At 41.4% G+C, this 20,199-nt stretch overlaps 2 protein-coding genes across 2 annotated transcripts in view; both read left to right on the top strand.

The window, feature by feature from the left end:
* The first annotated feature begins 2,712 nt into the window (after positions 1-2,712).
* Positions 2,713-6,566, top strand: LOC125383485. The gene is made up of 3 exons (XM_048401782.1): positions 2,713-2,779; positions 3,386-3,677; positions 5,814-6,566. Exons 2-3 carry the CDS (start codon positions 3,507-3,509, stop codon positions 6,465-6,467), a joined length of 825 nt encoding a protein of 274 aa, XP_048257739.1. The 5' UTR covers positions 2,713-2,779; positions 3,386-3,506; the 3' UTR covers positions 6,468-6,566.
* A 2,151-nt stretch (positions 6,567-8,717) lies between these two features.
* LOC124133067 overlaps positions 8,718-20,199 on the top strand; it is a 32,830-nt gene continuing 21,348 nt past the window's right edge. Inside the window, exons 1-9 of the mRNA XM_046497292.2 lie at positions 8,718-9,182; positions 10,124-10,387; positions 11,535-11,584; positions 11,918-11,989; positions 12,512-12,543; positions 14,196-14,229; positions 14,903-14,941; positions 15,519-15,670; positions 18,420-18,552. Of these exons, the coding sequence (XP_046353248.2) occupies positions 8,785-9,182; positions 10,124-10,387; positions 11,535-11,584; positions 11,918-11,989; positions 12,512-12,543; positions 14,196-14,229; positions 14,903-14,941; positions 15,519-15,670; positions 18,420-18,552 (1,174 nt within the window). The 5' untranslated portion in view covers positions 8,718-8,784. The remainder of the gene's footprint in view (positions 9,183-10,123; positions 10,388-11,534; positions 11,585-11,917; positions 11,990-12,511; positions 12,544-14,195; positions 14,230-14,902; positions 14,942-15,518; positions 15,671-18,419; positions 18,553-20,199) is intronic.

Genomic DNA, 20,199 nt, shown 5'->3' with positions numbered 1-20,199 from the left:
TGGCGTCTTACATCGTTAATTCGAGAAACGAAATTGCTCTTCAGTCTTGGTATGTCGCAAATGTAATGCCAACACTGGATTTTCTATCGGGGAACATTGTACATCACTCGTTAGCTAGGTACGTTGAAAATAACAGAATGGGTCTCAGCCAATCAGAATCCAACGTTCAGGATAAATAGGTTTGTCCACAACAGAACAATAGTTGCCCTATAACATTATACAAAATTATTTGTGTTTAATTATCTCAGTTGAACTGTTATGAAGGTATGAAAAATGTAACATGAGCTTCGTACAAACCGAATCGGAGATTTAAGTCACGTTGTGGCTCACTGTTACCATGGCAACGCTCACGTGCATGACATATATATTATATAAGGCACATTGAACAGTTTCGTCAAAGACCTCAGATCAATACACATCAACGACCATTCAAAATATAATTGTGTCAACTAACAACCCTCATATGGACAAATATTCTTGTGGTAAGGTTATTTATTAAAGAAATAGTAGGTAATTCCAAACTTCGCGATGTTTGTCTCATGTTATTCTCACGACTGGTTTAGTAATTACATCAATCGAAAGCAACGCTATTTAGCATCGCGGTTTTGTTTTGAATGTACGAAACGAGGAAAAGTGCTTTATTCTCTAATAGTTTCAAGGCGAGTGCGTTGAGTCGATGAAACTGTTATCACTCCAAACACCCAGCCCTCTGTCGATGTTAGCCTCAGAGACCAGCGAGTTTAAATAAAGAAATAAAATCATCGTACTGAATGTTATCAGTTCCAATTGGGAAAACAGAGAGCTAGAGACGAGGCAATGTTTAGACTGAACTCTCCATTAGTGTCAAGAGCTCATTTGGATGCATGCTGCTGCAATATTTGTTCAAATCATGCGTTTTTGTTTTAACTAGGCTTTTTTCCAACCCACGACTGTTTTTATTTTCTCAACATGAGAGTCATTAACGTATGTGATGACAATCTTATCATGAGCTCAATCAATCAGTTTAATGGCTGCAGAAACCATCGGCCTATGCAACGTGTTGTAAGAGTTATTCCCCTTAGACCGCCTAGATGGCGCTGAGTCCGATTAGCGCAGACGCATTAACGCATTATTGTCCCGCTTAGGTAGAGATTTACAACGAGAAGACACAGCGCGGAGGCGATGACTTCGATTAGACGAGAATTTATTGCCTGTTATCGATTACTTACCATTTGATTGGCCGATTAAAGATGTAATTAAATCCAGGCACTCCGAAGTGGTTCCATTATAAGCTGCCATTTTCACTGTATATCATAGTGGTTGTACTAGCTCGGCGGAGATTAATGGCAATCAATTCAATAGTCCCTCACACATTTCTAAATTACAGGAAAAGGAGTCGCAAGTTTATGAGTCTCGATGCGTTCAAATAGGAGCTCTAGACATCACTATTACTCTGACGCGCAAGAATATTACATTGATAAGAAACGCGCCGTCCGCAGTTGTATTATCTTCTATTGTGTGATATAACCGCTGGTATTTCAACGTTAATACAAGCCGGACAATCGCACCTTGCAGATGAGCGCTTTAATGTAATCAGCTTTTTGAAGCTGTTCATAAGAGAACATTTCAGATTATTTTCTGTCCATAATTGAATAAAAAGCACTTGACGGTGTGAATCAGAATTAAATGTTTTAGAGGAAGAGGTTGTTGAATGCATGATCAATCAAGCGATAAGTTACAATCGGGGAACTGATTAAATTTGATTGATCTCGTATCGGAGACATACCCACAAGAGCAGTGTTATCGGCCCATCAGCACACACAAGAACGTTCACGCACATGATGAAAAATATGTATGAAGCATACAGACTGTTGCAATATTTACATAAAAAAACTATTATGCATTTTTCTTGTGAAGTAATGTTCCTCTATTCGTTTTATTTGATATTACATCTTGTGAATAGGCACTATAAAGGCTTTTCCGACAATGTCTGCGTGTAGACGTGCGATGCCCAAAAGACGGTGTTTTTTTATACTTTTTTACTGGATGTGTGCTTTTGATATGTAGATGACATAGTTTGTGTAAAATGAAGTGTTTTCGACGTACCCTTCACATCAGTATAACCTGTGTAATCAGCCACCGTGGGATGGAGAGATGCAGCACACCTCAGCATCTTCTTGACTTAAAGGGAACGACCCAGCTCATCAGTCTTATGGGACGTCTTTTTATGACTTCGATTCACAACAAATCTAAACGAGTAAGACTGTAAATAAAATAACGTCGACTGTTTTTTCATTTACAAGAATGATAGCTTATTTTCGACTCAGATTGTACTTCCCATTTTGCGGGCGGTTTTACCTTATTTTGTCAAAGCTTTTAACGTGTAGATGAAATATTGTACATTCCTTTACATTATGTTTGTAATGCTTTTCAGAGTTCAAAGGATTAATTTTCTATGGTATCGTGATGGATTATTTTCATCAGAGAAGCTGTCATTCCAAACCTAACAAATTGATAACCTTGACGGTATCAGCTGGCTTTCTTTATTTGAAGCCAGATCTATTTGATGGAATCGAACTCCGCTTTTATAACAACCCACAACCAGCACGAGCTTGGAGCTACAGGGGTTATATCAAAATACTCTTAAAAGCTTTGATATGACAATGATGGCTAAGGTGTCATTGTCGGTGTACCCTCCTCCGCCCCAAGGAAAAAGAAAGAAATAATAACGGTTTTCTGTTTTTTTCACAGTGGAGGACAATGAGCGCCGAAACCTGAAGAAGGGGAAGTTGCTTAAAACGTAGGTTTCGTATACATTTCAACCTCGTTAATCCGGAGACTCTCCTTACGGAGGGCTTTCAGAAAACGCCCTATACAATTACTGACATTTCTCCTAACTGCGATACGCTAATCCGGACATTTGATAATCCGGACGATTTTACTCGATAAAGCGCCGTCCGGAGTAATGGGGTTTCATTGTAGAGAATGTTTTTGTGTAAAAGGTATATAAACAATATTTGCATTTAGGAATGTTTTCAAACGTTGTTCTCGCATTTCAATTTGTGTCATAAACTTTCAACGTTTTTTTATTCAACGTGAGGCACCAGCATGATGATCACAAAATGTAACCATGGAATCGAACACATGTCTTAAGTTCGACAAGCGATAACAGTACCCTTCTGCCTACGCCAAAATAGTTATTGAAGTCTTTATTTTCCCTTTCAACACTTTTAACACCAAGAAATAAAACGTGAAAGACCCGCGTCGTATAAATAGGGCTTGATGTCAAGCACTGGATTGTCTGGTCCAGACTCGATTATTTACAGACCGCCGTCATATAGCTGTGATATATTTGAAATGTAGTTCATAGTGGCGTTAAACCAAACTCATCCACTTGCTCTTCCAGTAAAGAAGCCAGGCGAGACAGCAAGGCTAGGCGCGACAGCAGGGACGTGAAGGTAGGAAAGAAGAACACCGCTGGAGTTTCCAAGAACGTCCGTGGTTTAAGAACGCCGGAAGGTCCTAACATGACTAAAGAACAGTTGGCAAAGTACAAGTCAGGGGGACGCAACTCCGGCAGCGACAGCGCTTACAGTTATCGCAGTATCTACACTCCAGGTGGGACACGTCATGTACGACGACGTCGACGACGATCCGATGGAAACTATAGCGACAGTGAATCCTATGACAGCGAGAAGGTAATATTCGTGATTTACATCGCAGATGGCATTAATGAAAGAGTGAGTGAGTGAGTACAGTATTCCAAACATAGCACGGCGTGTCAGCTTAATGTGGGAGGAAAGCCCCAAGTGATGCAGGTCTTAGACTTTTACCACTTCGGTGAAACCCACAATCACAGGTATGGTGCTGACAAACCTAGGAACATAATCGGGGCGAACCGGGATTCGAACCCACAATCATAGGTTTCTGGCGAGCCTAAGGCACTAATCCCTGCACAGCGAATCGCGGCGCCTTAGACGACTGGGCACCCATGCCCCCCATTAATGAAAGAGGAAATGGACGTGTGATTGGTTCTTTTGAAAAAAAAATGTTTCAGAATTATGTTTTTGTCCTCATGTAATAAATTGTCCGTTTGAAATGCCTGAGATGTCGCGGACAAAATGAGCTGTACAAAACAAGTAATTGTTCATCCTTTCACAGAATGTAATTTTGTGTTTTGAAGCAGTGTGAGAAACACAGCTGACCACCCACCCCCACACCCCACTCCCACACCCCACCCCCACCCCCACACCCAACCCCCAATATTAAAATGTTAAAGTATTGAAGAGTTCACTCGAATCTGTTAATACCGGAAGTAGAATTAACGAGCCGGGGTCTGTGGGCGTGGGTGTGGCGGGAGGGGGGAGGGTGGGATGGGGAGGGGAGGGAAGTTGTTTTTATATCCGAAACCAAGACATTCGAGTGATTTCTCCATCTTAAACCACGTTACGGTTGATATATAATTCCACTATAAGTTTTCATAATGACCTATAATTGCGCCAGGTTTACTTCTAAAAATGCACGTATAGCATGGACGATTAATGTCTCAGTATCAACTGCATCAACAATGGCATGACGTCAGCATAATGGTTTCAATGGTGGTTCACTAACTTGGTGAAAGTCCTGGGGATCGTAATGGTTCTTCAGTATCAAACACGTTACCGGTCCTGTATTGTCAAGTAGGAAATATGGGCGCTAATGGGACATCTCCTGATAAGCCTACAGCCTGTTAGCGTCTACCACAGTCCTATGTTAGACCATGATTCAGTTGTATCTTAACTATAGCAAAGAGTCTTGTGTTTGTTTGTGTGGTTGTTAAATGACGGTGGTGTGTACAAAATGGAGTCTGGACCAGACAATCCAGTGATTGACATCATCATATCCATCAATTGGGATCGATGACATGCATCAACCAGGTCAGCGAGTCTGACCACCCGATCCCGTTAGTCGCCTCTTACGACAAGCATAGTCGCCTTTTACGACAAGGATGTGTCGCTGGAGAAATTGTAACCCGGATCTTCACGTGTCTGGAGTCACAAACCACAACCCTGTAGGCTTGATCCAGGGAGGGAGATGTCTGTGTATGTGCCGATCCTCAGTTTTGTTTGTTTGTTTGTTTATTTGTTGTTAACGCCGCACTCAGCAATATTCAAGCTATGTGACGACGGTGTGTAAATAATTGAGTCTGGACCAGACAACCAGTGGTTGATATCATGAGCATCGATCTATGCAATCGGGATACAATGAAATGCGTCAACCAATTCAGCGAGCCTGACCACCCGCCCCCCTTAGTCGCCTCTCACGACATGCGGCATGCATGGGTTGCTGAAGACCTATTCTACCCCGGATCTTCACGGGTCGATCCTCGATTCCTGTCTTGGCATAATCTCTGAAAAATATCGACATATCGTGCAAAATGTTAATTTGGTTGGATATCGCCGCGGCCAACGGTATCTCAGCTGTATACCATTATGGTGGCGCTTTGTAAACAATCTTGCCTTGATCAGAGAAACCAGAGACTAATATTATGAACGCCGTTGGGGTACGATGCACGCAACTGACCACTGAAACTGACCACCCGATGACCATATATTAAGTCAGCCAGCCTGACCACCCGACCCCGTTAGTCGCCTCTTACGACAATCATAGTCGCCTTTTACGGCAGGCATGGGTTGCTGAAGACCTATTCTACCCCGGATCTTCAGGGGCCAGACCCCAATTAAAACCCGGAATCCCCATGGGATCTCTACGGTTATTGATGCATCATATACTAATTTCATGACACGATATTGGCATGCAGATGTTGAGAAAAATCTGTTTTTTATTTATTCCAGGATTTGAAAGGAAAAGAACGACGAATGCAACGACGAGTACTAAGAGAGGAGCAAGAACAAAGAATGGAAGAGGAAACTGAACGAGCGCGAGAAATATTAAATAGTGCTCACAGTTACTACTCTTATGTGAGTGATGGCGGGACACGTCACGTGAAACGCCGGAAACGTCACGAGGACGGCACTTACAGCGACAGTGAGTCATGTGACGAGGACATGTTAGAACATTACGAGGACGTTAAGAAAGCAAAGGAAATACTCGGCGAGGACATTGAAGGGAGTAAAAAGAGGCACTGGAAGAAGAAACGGAAAGACATCGCAGACGACCTCGAGACCGAGCAGCATACGGGATCCTCCCCTGACTGCCAAAATATGAAGCTCCAGGCGGAAGGGAACACATCTCCTGTATATTCCGTTCACAGTGACGTCAGTGAAGGGGGAACGCGGAGACGTTACAGGCGGAAGGTTTTACGTGACGATGACGGTAACGTCATCGGCTTCGGCTCCCCTGAACTCTACATGTCCCCTGGGGAAAGCGACGAGGAGTCAGTCAGAATAAGGCGAGGTGAGAGGGTTACCACAGCTGACCAAATTTATGTCCTCAATTTGTTAAAACATCTATGGCGGTGCGAGATGGAATCAACCGAAATTGTTTGAAAATATAAAGCATTAATGATTATCATCATGAATTATTATTATGATTAGTATTGTTGTTGTTATTATTATTTATTTTATTTATTTTATTTTTATTATTATTAGTAGTAGTAGTAGTAGTAGTAGTATTATATTAGTATTATTATATTAGTATTATTATATAAGTATTATTTTGAATATTTTAATTAATGTTGTTGGTGGTAGTAGTAGTAGTTGTTGTAGTAACAGTATCATCGTCCTTATCATAATCATTATGATTATTATTATTATTATTATTATCAAGAGCTGACAGGACCCGAAATCGTACAGTGAAATTTAGAATGTATCAGTTTTGCCTTCATGTATGTTAAAAAACATCCTGAAATGAGATACAATCAGGATAAAAGGTACAAACTAAATTTGCGAATCGAAATGGAAAAAATAACCCACAAAGAAATCTAGCCAGTCATGTAATTGTGTGTCCTTCGATGTGTTTCAGGTTCTATATCGGATGACGAGTAAGTATACGTGTTAATCATTCCCAGATGTACGTGCCTGACGCAACAACCGCGTTAAATGCGGAGTCGAGAAGTCTGGTGTGAGACAATGTGATTCGGAAACGGCGACCTTTAAGAACCGGGGTTATCGATAAAATCCCACTGAAACAAAAGTACACTAATGCGATGTTAGTAAAATCAAATTACAATGCTAATTAAATAACCAGCATGATTCGTTTTCCTAAAAGTTTATCTATTCCAGGAGACGATGCACAATCACGAATTTTTAACACATGCGCGGTAAGAGTTTAAATATTGTCATTGTCGCATGGTTCTTTTTCAGAATTGTATTTGCTATATCATCTAAATGACCACGCGGAATTTGAAGCATATATAACATGTAAACCTAAAGAGCACATATAACTTAATATTGACAGTAGCGTGTGACCTCGCCGAGATGAACACTACCAAGCTGACTGTAGTTTATTTCCCGATTAACGTCAGTATGTCACGTGATTACGTTGTCAATCGAGCGGAGACATACAGAACTACTTTCGGGAAATTCCTCAACGTCTAAACATAACGTCAAATATGGACGGTATCGTCATACGAATCAGGCTATCGTGAAGGTTTTGAAGACAGACAGATCATTATACGTCGGGTCACCAAACTGAAACGTACGTTCGAAGTTACAACAGAGAATACTCTACTTACCAAAATAAATTTACTAAGTTCCACTCTACTCAGGTATTCTCTCCGCGTCGCCCCAAGCCGTAGTATGACTCAAACATAAACTCAAAGTTCACAGAACGTTTATATTAATCCAATTTCAGAATCAACCAGGTCTGCATTTTTTGTCAATTCTAAGTTTACTTGTTGCAACTACTATTTTTAATGAATGACATTGTTGAAGCCGCCATTTTATGACTTTTGTAAAACAAAGGGAAAGAACTCCCACTGAATGTTTGGGACGGATGACATCACTACATAAACAACTCTCCGCATTAATATAGTTCGCTTAAAATAATTAAAATTGGGGTTAACATGGATTGTTTTGTACTGATTTATGTATCGGTCAATATATGTATTGAATTGTAATTGTAGACGTTCATCAGCGTGAATACATTTTCCGTGAAGCGCTTCGCGTATCAAGACAGTGCCTCACGTGCTTAATTTACCATGAAGTGCTTCGCGTATCACTGAATTTTCTCACGTGCGGCATTGTCTGCATCAGCTGATGAACGTCAACAAATACAACTTCAATCCTCATATTGACCGATGCATTAAATGATGAGGTGAAGTTGGGTTTAACGTTGCGTTCAAGATTATTGCACTAACATGGCGAGGTGCATGTACGTGTGTGTGTGTGTGTGATAACGGTTATGGCGGTTTAATAGTGACAGCCAACTGAGATACGATACCCCATTCAGACACAGTATACTGACGCCGAGCCGACCAGTCCTCGTTTCAGTTCCTTAATGACGACGCAAGGCTGATACTGTGTATGCTGTGAATTTGTGAGATATACATGATAAACTGCGGCACGGTATCTCAGAGAGCAAGCACTTAATAACCGGCGTTTGTCGGGACTAGTACAAGCAGACACACACACGCACAACACGCACAACACGCACAACACGCACGCACGCACGCACACACACATGTACGTCGCTATGTACGGCGTTAAGCAAACAAAACTTCACCTGATCGAGACTTGGCAAACCCCGCCGTGATTTGGCTCAAATAGTAATCAAACTGGCGTGAAAATACTCACTCACTCATGTTATTCCAGCTATCTGACAGAGACCGCTCGTGGAAAGAAGGATCTCCGTCGTCTTCAGAGAATGATAGAGAGGCCCCTCCGACGTCCGGGGCTGCAAAAACAAGGCGACGTCCCGGGCAAGCGAGGGGCCTGGATCGAGGAGGCCATGGAAGGCCTTCCGTTAAAGCAGAGGCAATTTCAGAAGACGTCAGAACAAGCGGAGAGTAACGGCCTTGACGTGCATGGACTGGACATGCCAACCGCTGGTCCACGGTCACGGAGGAGGTCGTCCCTGGGTGGGATTGAGGAGGATGATTATTTCAGCGACTCCTCGGAAGAAGAGCCGGACCTGTCGGCCATGACGGAGGAAGAGAGGAAGGAGTACTTGGAGGCGAGGGAGAAGAGGCGACAGGAGAGAGAGAAGAGGATGAGGGAGAAGTTCGGAGACAAATATGACGAGATGAAAAGAAAGAAGAGAGAGTAGGAATCTTTGTCTTTTCATTTATTAGCTTCAATAAGTTGTTATTTTATAGACAGAACGACAATGAAGGACTTGAATTCTAACATAAAACGCGTGCGTCTGTTGGGGGTGTTGTTTAACACCGCAATCAGCAATATTCTAGCTGTATGATGGCGACCTGTGAATAACGGAGACCAGACAATCCAGTGATTGATATAATGAGCAACGATCAACGCCAAAGGAGTACGTTGACACTCCATCAACCAAGGCACCAAGTCTTACTGATTAAATCGCCTCTTTCGACCAGAACAGGTAGCTAGGGGCCAATTCTAACCCAGAATCCCCACGCGTAAGTAGCATAAGAAGGATTAGTGACGAATATACGTCTGTACGTCAATTTCAAATACACGTTTCCAATAGAAATGGCTGTTCAAACGTGAGGCCTTATGATCTTATGATCTCAGATGCCATAATTCGATGTGCCTTAGTCATCCAATGATATGCTGATTGTGTGTTCGAATACCACAATCGCAATGTCTTTTATCCCTGATCTGCTAGCGCCGTGCCCATGCGCAAACACGACAACGATCTTCGTCACTTCGCCTTATATCTGACTGGCTGATTGTTTTAACATGTCAATACCATTACACCAATATACCAATATAACATTGTAATGGCATTACATGAAATGGGGATTCCCAATTAGAATAGGTCCAAAGCGACGTATGCTTGTCGTGAAAGGATCGGGTGGTCAGGCTCGTTGGGACGTTGTTCATGACATTAGTCACTGGTTTGTCGTCATTTACAGGCCGCCACCATACAACTGTTGCTGTACACCACGCAAACATTACACCAAAAGGTTCTGACATTTTTGCTTACAACGTAGGATCATGTTTTTATAATTTGAGACTGAAATACAAAATACCAACATGTTGCCACACGATAAACATTTCATTATCAGACAAAGAGAGGCTGAAACTAGAGCCAAAGCAGAAGCCGCCGCAGTAGCAGCAGCGGCAGCGGCGGCTGAAGCAGCAGCAGAAGACGCATCTGAGACTGCAAAAGGAAGAGGTACCAGCGGGCCTATCAGAGACCTATCAACACTCCAGTCCAAGGCCAGGCAAAAACCGAAGAGTATGGTGTCTTATGAGCGAGGACCTGCCAGGGAAGTTGGCGGCACCATCGAGAAGACCGATGCCAGAGACATTGGACCTTCCCATTCAAAGTGAGTTCGAGACGGCTGCTGATACACGTTGTGTTTTTCAAATTATCGAGTGTTTAATTTTATTTGAAACCGACTGTGTTAGCAAAAAAACAATATTTAATTAAAATGAAAAGGTTATCAATATAATTGGTAAACATTATCTCTCTTCGTGAACGTTCACAGTTTTGAGACTGACATGGCGTCACTCTGGAAAGCTATGACTTCAGGCTGGATTGTTCAGACGCCATGCATACTTCCATGTATCAAATCCGCCTCGTCAGTATGTGGACAATAACCCAACAAATAATGTTGTTCAAATAAATTGTGATCGAATTTAATGTGCAATGAATGTCAAATCCAAAGTCAAATGACGAGAGATTTTTCAAATGTTCGAAAGATTTCTTGGATCCAATCCCAAACACTCATGTTTCTACCAATCGGATTGCAGAACACAGTCCCATTAATGTTATAACATGTTATATAGGATGCTGCGCTTACTCATACCACAACATCCTTCATGTACATTTGTTAAAGTCTGTGCCTGCGTGTTTCAGAAAGTAAAGGTAAAAGGCGACTATACGTGTCGTAAGAGGCGACTGACCGGATTGGGTGGTCAGGCTTGGTTGATGCATGCCATCGTATCCCAATTTCGTGGATCGATGCTCATGATTTCAATCACTGGATTGTCTGGTCCAGACTCGATTATTTACAGACCGTCGTCATATAGCTGGAATATTGCTGAGTGCGGCGTTAAATAACAAACAAACAAATCAGATAGTAAAGTAGGCGTTCAATTATAAGTAAAACTATATGGATCATTTTCATATTATCACTGATCCAAGAATTATGGACGCCTAAATGACCTTGGCTATCCACGAACAATGTATAAATTATTACCACTGTTATTATGATGAATTTACACGGCTTTGTTTCTCCCTAAACGCTTTTGGGGCGTCGGGAAGCCTAGTGGTTTAAGTGTTCGCGCCGTGATATTGCTGGAATATTGCCAAAAGCGGCGTAAAAAGATACTCACTCCCCATAAACGCTTTGATCGAATTTGTCTCCTAGCTAGATATTGGTAATTTGTGGATCTACTTCTTGTAGGATGTGTTTCATATCACCATTTCATATGGTACTTCCATGTTAAACACGCAACTGTATGTTCCAGTTGGACAAAAAAGACGCCGAGAGCCCGAGACATGCCGAGGAAAAGCCGAGGTGAGATATATGATCCCACACCATGTTGCTCTATCAAATGATACATTTTTTAAAGTTTAAACGTTTTCAGCTTAAAGTTTGCAAACCTAGGGAACAATAATAGACGGTAATATTTGATTATGCGCGTGCAGATGTGTGTGCATTAAAGCCAAAATCTATTTTCCTGTGTTAGATGCGTACGTACAGACACAGTGCTTACCAGACATAGGGGAGCCGCCAACGAATTTGAGAGTTGTAATACCATCTGAATGAAATAATTGTGCTTCTGTTTCTTGTCACTATATGGTAAATGGTTGAAGGTGATAATAATAACATTACATATTTTCTCTGCAGATGAGGGGTTTAATTTCGAGTTCAAGCCTTCGAAGATGCCTTCTATAAAGTTGAATATAGGCGATGACAAAGGTAAAATCTATACAGTTAGCAACACTGTTAGATACCATGTAAACACTTGGTCGATTTTCAGTGTATTACCCCTAAGTTGGAGCGATGGTGTGGCCGAGAAGTTAATGGCTTCGCTTGTCAGGCGAAAGACCTGGGTTTTATTCTTTACCGGCCACAACACCCCGTAGATCCGGGGTAGTCTTATGCAACCCATGCTTGTCGAAAGAGGCGATTAACAGGATCGGGTGGTTAGACTCGCGTAGATCGATGGTCATGATGTCAATCACTGGATTGTTGTTATTCACAGACCGCCGTCACATAGCCGTAATATTGCTGAGTGCGGCGTTAAACAACAAACATGAAGACAGTATGTCTTCCGTCAAGATTTGTGAATGTTCAAACGGCATTCTGACATGACACCTGCACTGGGGTCTCTGGATGAATAGATTAATTCACAAGGAGAAAATGTTTGTAAAGAAGGCTCAAAACTCCACCAAGTTGTATCTTGAAAAATCAATATTTTGTACTGTTCTCTCATTTCAGATGTGAGACGACAGAGTCGAGCAGCACAAGGGGTAACTAACGGCTAACTTCTTGCTATTCACACTATCTACACAGCCCTAAATCTCCCAGTACCAACACCCACACAACTATCACAATAGCCACATTGCAAATGTCGGTAACTAGGTGATTAAAGCGTTAACTCGTCAGGCTGACGATCCGGGTTCGATTCCCATTGGCTACAATGTGTGGTAGCCAATTCTTCTGCCCTCGCTATTATATGCCAGAGAATCTGTGTATTTGCGAAAACAATACGCAAAATAAATCGGTATGGCCCAAATAATTTTGAGTTTCTTGCGTTCAAATACGCATGAAAAATGTCACAATCCCAATAGTAAACCAACACTCTTCGTAACTACCCAAAGTAGCCTTTTCGGTTGTCTATATGTTCTTTTTATTTGCTGATCGAATACAGGTATCACGTCTACAATTAAGCACAGAGTGCCACCTCAACCAGTATTTTGAGCAAAATGATTATAAAAAATGATTATTATTGGTTAGAATTACCCAATATACTAGATAAAAGGAAAATAAATATATTGAATACCCAAAGAAAACTATGACGTCCATGATAACATGGGAATAAGTACCCAATGGCTCAGAAAATGGATTTTTCGTGATAGACATTTTTTATACATGAGTGAGTAAGTATGGTTTTACGCCGCTATTAGCAATATTCCAGCAATATCACGGCGGGGGACACCAGAAATGGGCTTCACACATTGTACCCATGTCGGGAATCGAACCCTGGTCTTCGGCGTGACGAGCGAACGCTTTAACCACTAGGCTACCCGACCGCCCCTCTTGAGATACATGAAATCTAGTCACTGGTGCATGCGCACATCGCTACATTATCGGTCAGTGGATCAGTGTGCAAGCGAATTTCATTCTCAACTCCCCAGTGAATACACAAACCAGGCAGCCTCATGAGGTAATAGGCTATAGTCACACTACTACCTTTTCCTACCGGGTACCCATTCACTGCTTGATGAACAGAGACATATTTCGAAGTAACTTGTCCAAGGGTATGTGGCAGACATTTTTGCTAACTTCGTAAACCAGCTACCTCCGCATTTATGTTTATAAAACACATGAAGAAAACCACGAATACACAACTATCATCTTTTTTAACGTAACCATGGAAATCAAAAGTTTCATCATCCGTTTTTATTACTCCTTCCGAGCAATTTATCCTTTGACTCTCTAGAATGTAATAAGCCTAATGTTTTCCACGGCAACACGCGGCATTGAATTTAGTCTTCATACATGTAGCTCTGGCAGTTTTTATCCAGTCTGTAAATGTCATTTTGTAATTTGGCAGGATCTATTTAGATTTGTAAGAAACCCTCTCTTTCTAGTGCAGCGGCCCATTACAAAAACATTCTTTTTGAGGACATTTGTACTATTTAAACTCAACCCACACCGTGGAAATTGAATTTAACGAAATGAGTTTTTCTTATGCGTTATTAACAATATCAGAACACTGAACTTAGGAATAATTTGCCAAGAAAAAAGACAGATAAGAGAAGAAAGGGAACTCAACCGTATTTAAGATCAATATTTTCCTCGTAATATCACAACGTGTCGTTTAATGCGTCCAGCATCTCTCAGCTCCAAGCGTAAGGGTGATGTAGAGTAAAACCAAATAATCATCTGTCTGTTCCAGCACCGCGTCAGTTTCCTCGAGAACCCGGATGAAGGTAAGATCAAAGACCTTCACACCTCTGTTCCTTACCAGTGCCTTCGCCGATCAGAAAACATCAAACCAACGACTGTCCCGCATAATACAAGTTTTAAAACACGCATTCCTATTTATCAAAGCCTAGTAATGAGTTGTTGATGTGCGGCGATTTTATCAATAGGGTGTCGATGCGCCTGGAGCGAATTGGAAAAACTTAAATGACTAATATTGATCTCACGACAACGCAGTGATGAACTTTAACCAGACAACGCTCTGGTCTGATCCACTGATATTATTCATCGTGTTTTTCTTCTTATGAGGTAATTAATTTTCTGTTTGCGGCTCGACACTCGGTACCAAAACTAAATGGGAAAAGGCGTTAAGAAACGACCACGTTTGCCTCATGGCATTCAGGCATGGCCGATACTGTTATTCCGTGGTGTATAGAAATATTGGTTTCACTCCTTCTGAAACTTCTTGGGATCGGACAATGGGTTTTTAACCACATCGTGGTGATATTACCGCGTACCAGGAACATGAAACAGACTACTTCGTGTTATTAGCTTCAAAGAAACACTATCACATTTTATGAGGTTTACTTTACACTTTTTGCCTCTTTTCAATATCTTGTTGCCTTATTGTGTTTTTAATCATGATGGTGATGCGTTCTACGACTAGATTTATCATTCCAGTTGAGCCTGAAGAGGACCAAGGTCGCGACAGTCAACTGGGTAAGGAGAAACGGTGGTCATTAACAAACCACACATCTTAAAGAAATGTCAAATATCGTTGTGTGGATTAGCAATATATGACCGTTAACAAGTTATCACCAAATAAATGGGGGAAAAACACAAAACTAAGTATGTAATTCTCACGATACTAATTTACACATTGGTGGTACAAGTTGGATTATTGGGGTAAAGAAACACATAAATCTGTCAGTGAGGAATAGTGTTACTAGTGAGTCACCTACGACGGTCGTTTCGTGTTTCGCAAATGCTCAAACGGCTTTCTAACAAGGCGCAGGTTTTGGAATTTTTGAAGTATAAATAGATAAATCAGAAGGAACAACTATTTGTAAAGGAGGCACAAACTCACCCAAGTTATATTTTGAAAAGGTTAACTAGAGGTAGCAACTATTTGTAAAGGAGGCGCGAACTCACCCAAGTTATATTTTGAATAGGTAAATCAGAAGGAACAGCTATTATAGGATAATGTTTAGATAAGCTAGCAAGCATAGATAGTTGTACACAATCACTTTCTAACCTGCTTCGCGATTGAATGACCACCAACACTCGTTTCTTCCAGGTGACCTTGGCGTTTTTGAAATTGGGGAAGATGGGAAACTGAGGGTCAAGGCCGGTGAAGAAATTGACCTGAAAAGAATTTCCAGTGCAGTTTTGCGCCGGCTAGGAATTGATCCGAAACTTTCAACGGACGAAATAGTCAAACAGTTGAAGGTGAAATTAAGAAATTAATTCACAGGATATAAAATATTTGCACTGTTCGTGTCAATGTGTTTATTTGGCAGCGTATGCCAAATCCATTATTTGCATAATTTAGCTTCAGATTCCTCCTGGATGTATTGCTGATATTTTGTTGTTGGACGACAAGAGGTGAAGGTCGGTAATTCGTTTGAGCTTCGATTACGGAAGGAATTATCTGAGGTTGTTGGCATCATCAATCAATGTTTAGCCTCGTTATCATGTTAAAGCAAACACTTTTTTTATCTGGTTGGGTTGTGTTTCTAAACTATTTGAGAATTGCTGCCTCGTTGTACTACCGACAGTGCTGAAATGTTCCTAAAAGCGGCGTAAAACTATGCTCACTCACTCACTCACTCACTCACTCACTCACTCACCCTGTGAGGTAGCATAGTGGCCTAAATTTCCTAAATGGGTACAATGTTTGAAGCCCACATCTGGTGCCTCCTGTGGCGATTTTTTCTGGAAGCGGCGTAAAACCGTATTCACTCACTCACTCACCGCATGTACATGAGCTTTTAAAAAATGTTTGTCTCGAATGAAATCCTTTTTCGAACATTTTCTTTTGCCGATCATATATCACATGACGCCTATGTCTCGATGTAACAAGTGGCTGAGTGCTATTTAGCACCAAAATCAACACTGCTGATAACGAAACATAAATAAAACCAGTGGTTGATAGTGTGAGCAACTTTCAACATTCGGGGTACAATGATCCAGGTCCCACTCGCGTCGAGGTGAGGGGAGGTGAGATAGTGTTAACGATGCGTTTAAGAACATTGCACTTATCTATCTAAAACGATGTGCGTGTGGATGTGCGTGCGTGCTTGCGTGTGTACTTGCGTGCGTGTATCTGCTTATACTAGTCCGGACTTATGCCTGTAGTATAGTGCTGGCTCACTGAGATACCATACCGCGGTTTAACATGGGTATCCGACTCAGACACAGTATACTGACTCTCAGCCAACCAGTCCTGTTTTATCCCCTTACAAACATGGGTGTATACTTTCTTTTGTCCAGCAGTGTATCCCAACAAACCAAACGACTGCAGTGTAGCAAGAATAACTCTTGACATGATCAATACAAATATAACGGTTACCCTTTTGCGTGTTGGTATTTGCGTAAGGTCTTATCTATTGTCCTTTTCTGCAGTTATATATCATCTATCTAATGCCAAAACAACCTTTGTATGATGTAAACATATTTGCTAAATCCTTCGTATGAGAAAGCAACCGAAACCCACCAAAACCGGATTCCATTTCCAAATCCCAAAACAATGCAAACGGATCGCCCGTCTCAAATATTTAGTCAATGGTATGTTAACACAATCAGTTTGGGAATAAATAGGGAATTAAACATGATGTTATGGCGTCTGGAACCTACCCAAACCTGTTTTCTAAATTCTTAGCATCCCCAGACTGGCAGCTTGCTTGTCCAGCACCGACATCCAGCTGATGAAGACCACGAAATCCTCCGCGACTTCGAACGCCATCGCTAACTAAATGACATTTATTCGATTACCTCCCTTAAGTTGGAAGGTTGTTTGACTTTGGTTGAATCTCAAGTGATCTCTTCCGTCCCTGGGGTCATCACCCATCTTAATTCACCATCAATATTGACCAGCTGGTTGTATAAAGATTACAGCACTCTGTCGAACGGACGGCTCAGATGCCAAATCCTATCATATATATGAATACCAACTACTTTGTACGGCGCAGGAGATGGCTTTGTACAACAGGCATTTTAGTTGAATATATGTGAAACAGCGTTTGATGATTATTCAGTGTCAATTTCTCTGTGACCTTGTTTACCCTTGAAACGTACCTAGAGTTCTGAAGCCGGCTCCATACAGGAAGCAAGTCTCCTGGTACCTATGTTTGTATTGCTCTAAGATAATTATACTCAGCTGCAAAACCTATACGGAGAGGTAATCTAATAAAATGTGGTGAAATGAATGAAACAATGCCGTGTGTTTGACAACGTTGTGTTTAAAAGTGGCTTTCGCCCGTTGTCGACTGTTTGAAACTAAAAACCGACTCTCTTGTGGAGCCATGATTTATTTCCCAAAGTTATTGCTTGGCTAAAATTGTAAAACATCAAACGACACATTTCAAAAACACATCCCAATTATCTTCACATTGGCATCACCCGGTGTACCCTAAAAGGTCATCTGTGACGTCACGTTACGAAGTTTTTACATTGTTAGAATGTATGCCACGCACACAGCCAGAGCCTCTCATATTAAAATAGGGGGCACGGGTGTCCCAGTCGTCTAGGGCGCCGCGATTCGCTGTGCAGAGTTACGTCCCTTGGGCACGCGAGAAACCTATGATTGTGGGTTCGAATCCCAGTTCGCCCCGATTATGTTTCTAGGTTTGTCAGCACCATACCCGTTCTCGTGGGTTTCACTGAAGTGGTAAACGTCTTAGACCTGCATCACTTCAGGCTTTCCTCCCACATTAAGCTGACACGCCGTGATATAACTGGAATACTGTTAAAAGCGGCGTTAAACCCAACTCATTCACTCGCTCACTCATATTAAAATATGTAACTGGATATACACCAATATTAGATATACGTGACTGCATGTGATGGCGTGGGTCGATGCTCATAATATCAATCATTTGGGTTGAGCTGGAATGTTGCTGAGTGCTGCTTTAAACAACAAGGAAACAAAACAATGTGAAGTTGTTAAATATCACAGTCGGGGATGCTCTTTTTGCAGGAGAAGCTGGGTCGTGACGTGGTTGTCAAAGACGGCGTCTTCGCCATTGGGACGAAACCTATCACCGCCTATGATCTGAACAAGGTGACAGACGAGATGCTGGCAGAGGACCTCGAGCTGGACATCAACACACGTAAGGTTATCAAGTTGGCCACACAAGAGACACCTGATTGACACGCATGCATGCCTTCATTATACCAGAGTCGTGTTACTGCCGCTATATGTATTTCAGATGGAATTGGTTGTGGATTCCCACGATGTATATGCATGGATACTTGTCTGCAGAACAATGTTTGATAACGTTGTGTATCCCGCTTCGCATTAAGACATCGACAGACCTTATACCTTGTATATGAATGTCTGGGCGTCAGATTAAAGATTACGACCGCAGCTGATGGTAAAGTCTGGGCGTTAGATTAAAGATTACGACCGCGTCTTATAGTAAAGTCTGTGTTTTAAAGTGAAGGTCGCCTGACCTTATACCTTGTATATGAAAGTTTGGGCGTTAGATTAAAGATTACGACCGCGTCTTATAGTAAAGTCTGTGTTTTAAAGTGAAGATCGCCTGACCTTATACCTTGTATATGAAAGTTTGGGCGTTAGATTAAAGATTACGACCGCGTCTTATAGTAAAGTCTGTGTTTTAAAGTGAAGATTGCCTGACCTTATACCTTGTATATGAAAGTTTGGGCGTTAGATTCAAGATTACGACCGCGTCTTATAGTACAGTCTGTGTTTTAAAGTGAAGATCGCCTGACCTTATACCTTGTATATGAAAGTTTGGGCGTTAGATTAAAGATTACGACCGCGTCTTATAGTAAAGTCTGTGTTTTAAAGTGAAGATCGCCTGACCTTATACCTTGTATATGAAAGTTTGGGCGTTAGATTAAAGATTACGACCGCGTCTTATAGTAAAGTCTGTGTTTTAAAGTGAAGATCGCCTGACTTTATACCTTGTATATGAAAGTTTGGGCGTTAGATTCAAGATTACGACCGCGTCTTATAGTAAAGTCTGTGTTTTAAAGTGAAGATCGCCTGACCTTATACCTTGTATATGAAAGTTTGGGCGTTAGATTAAAGATTACGACCGCGTCTTATGGTAAAGTCTGTGTTTTAAAGTGAAGATCGCTTGACCTTATACCTTGTATATGAACGTTTGGGCGTTAGATTCAAGATTACGACCGCGTCTTATAGTAAAGTCTGTGTTTTAAAGTGAAGATCGCCTGACCTTATAACTTGTATATGAAAGTTTGGGCGTTAGATTAAAGATTACGACCGCGTCTTATAGTAAAGTCTGTGTTTTAAAGTGAAGATCGCCTGACTTTATACCTTGTATATGAAAGTTTGGGCGTTAGATTAAAGATTACGACCGCGTCTTATAGTAAAGTCTGTGTTTTAAAGTGAAGATCGCCTGACTTTATACCTTGTATATGAAAGTTTGGGCGTTAGATTCAAGATTACGACCGCGTCTTATAGTAAAGTCTGTGTTTTAAAGTGAAGATCGCCTGACCTTATACCTTGTATATGAAAGTTTGGGCGTTAGATTCAAGATTACGACCGCGTCTTATAGTAAAGTCTGTGTTTTAAAGTGAAGATCGCCTGACTTTATACCTTGTATATGAAAGTTTGGGCGTTAGATTAAAGATTACGACCGCGTCTTATAGTAAAGTCTGTGTTTTAAAGTGAAGATCGCCTGACCTTATACCTTGTATATGAAAGTTTGGGCGTAAGATTCAAGATTACGACCGCGTCTTATAGTAAAGTCTGTGTTTTAAAGTGA

Source organism: Haliotis rufescens, unplaced genomic scaffold (assembly GCF_023055435.1).
Source record: "Haliotis rufescens isolate VD_foot unplaced genomic scaffold, xgHalRufe1.0.p SCAF_23, whole genome shotgun sequence".
NCBI lineage: Eukaryota > Metazoa > Mollusca > Gastropoda > Lepetellida > Haliotidae > Haliotis > Haliotis rufescens.
Note: the sequence above shows the minus strand (reverse complement) of the source record. Positions and strands in the feature narration are given on the sequence as shown.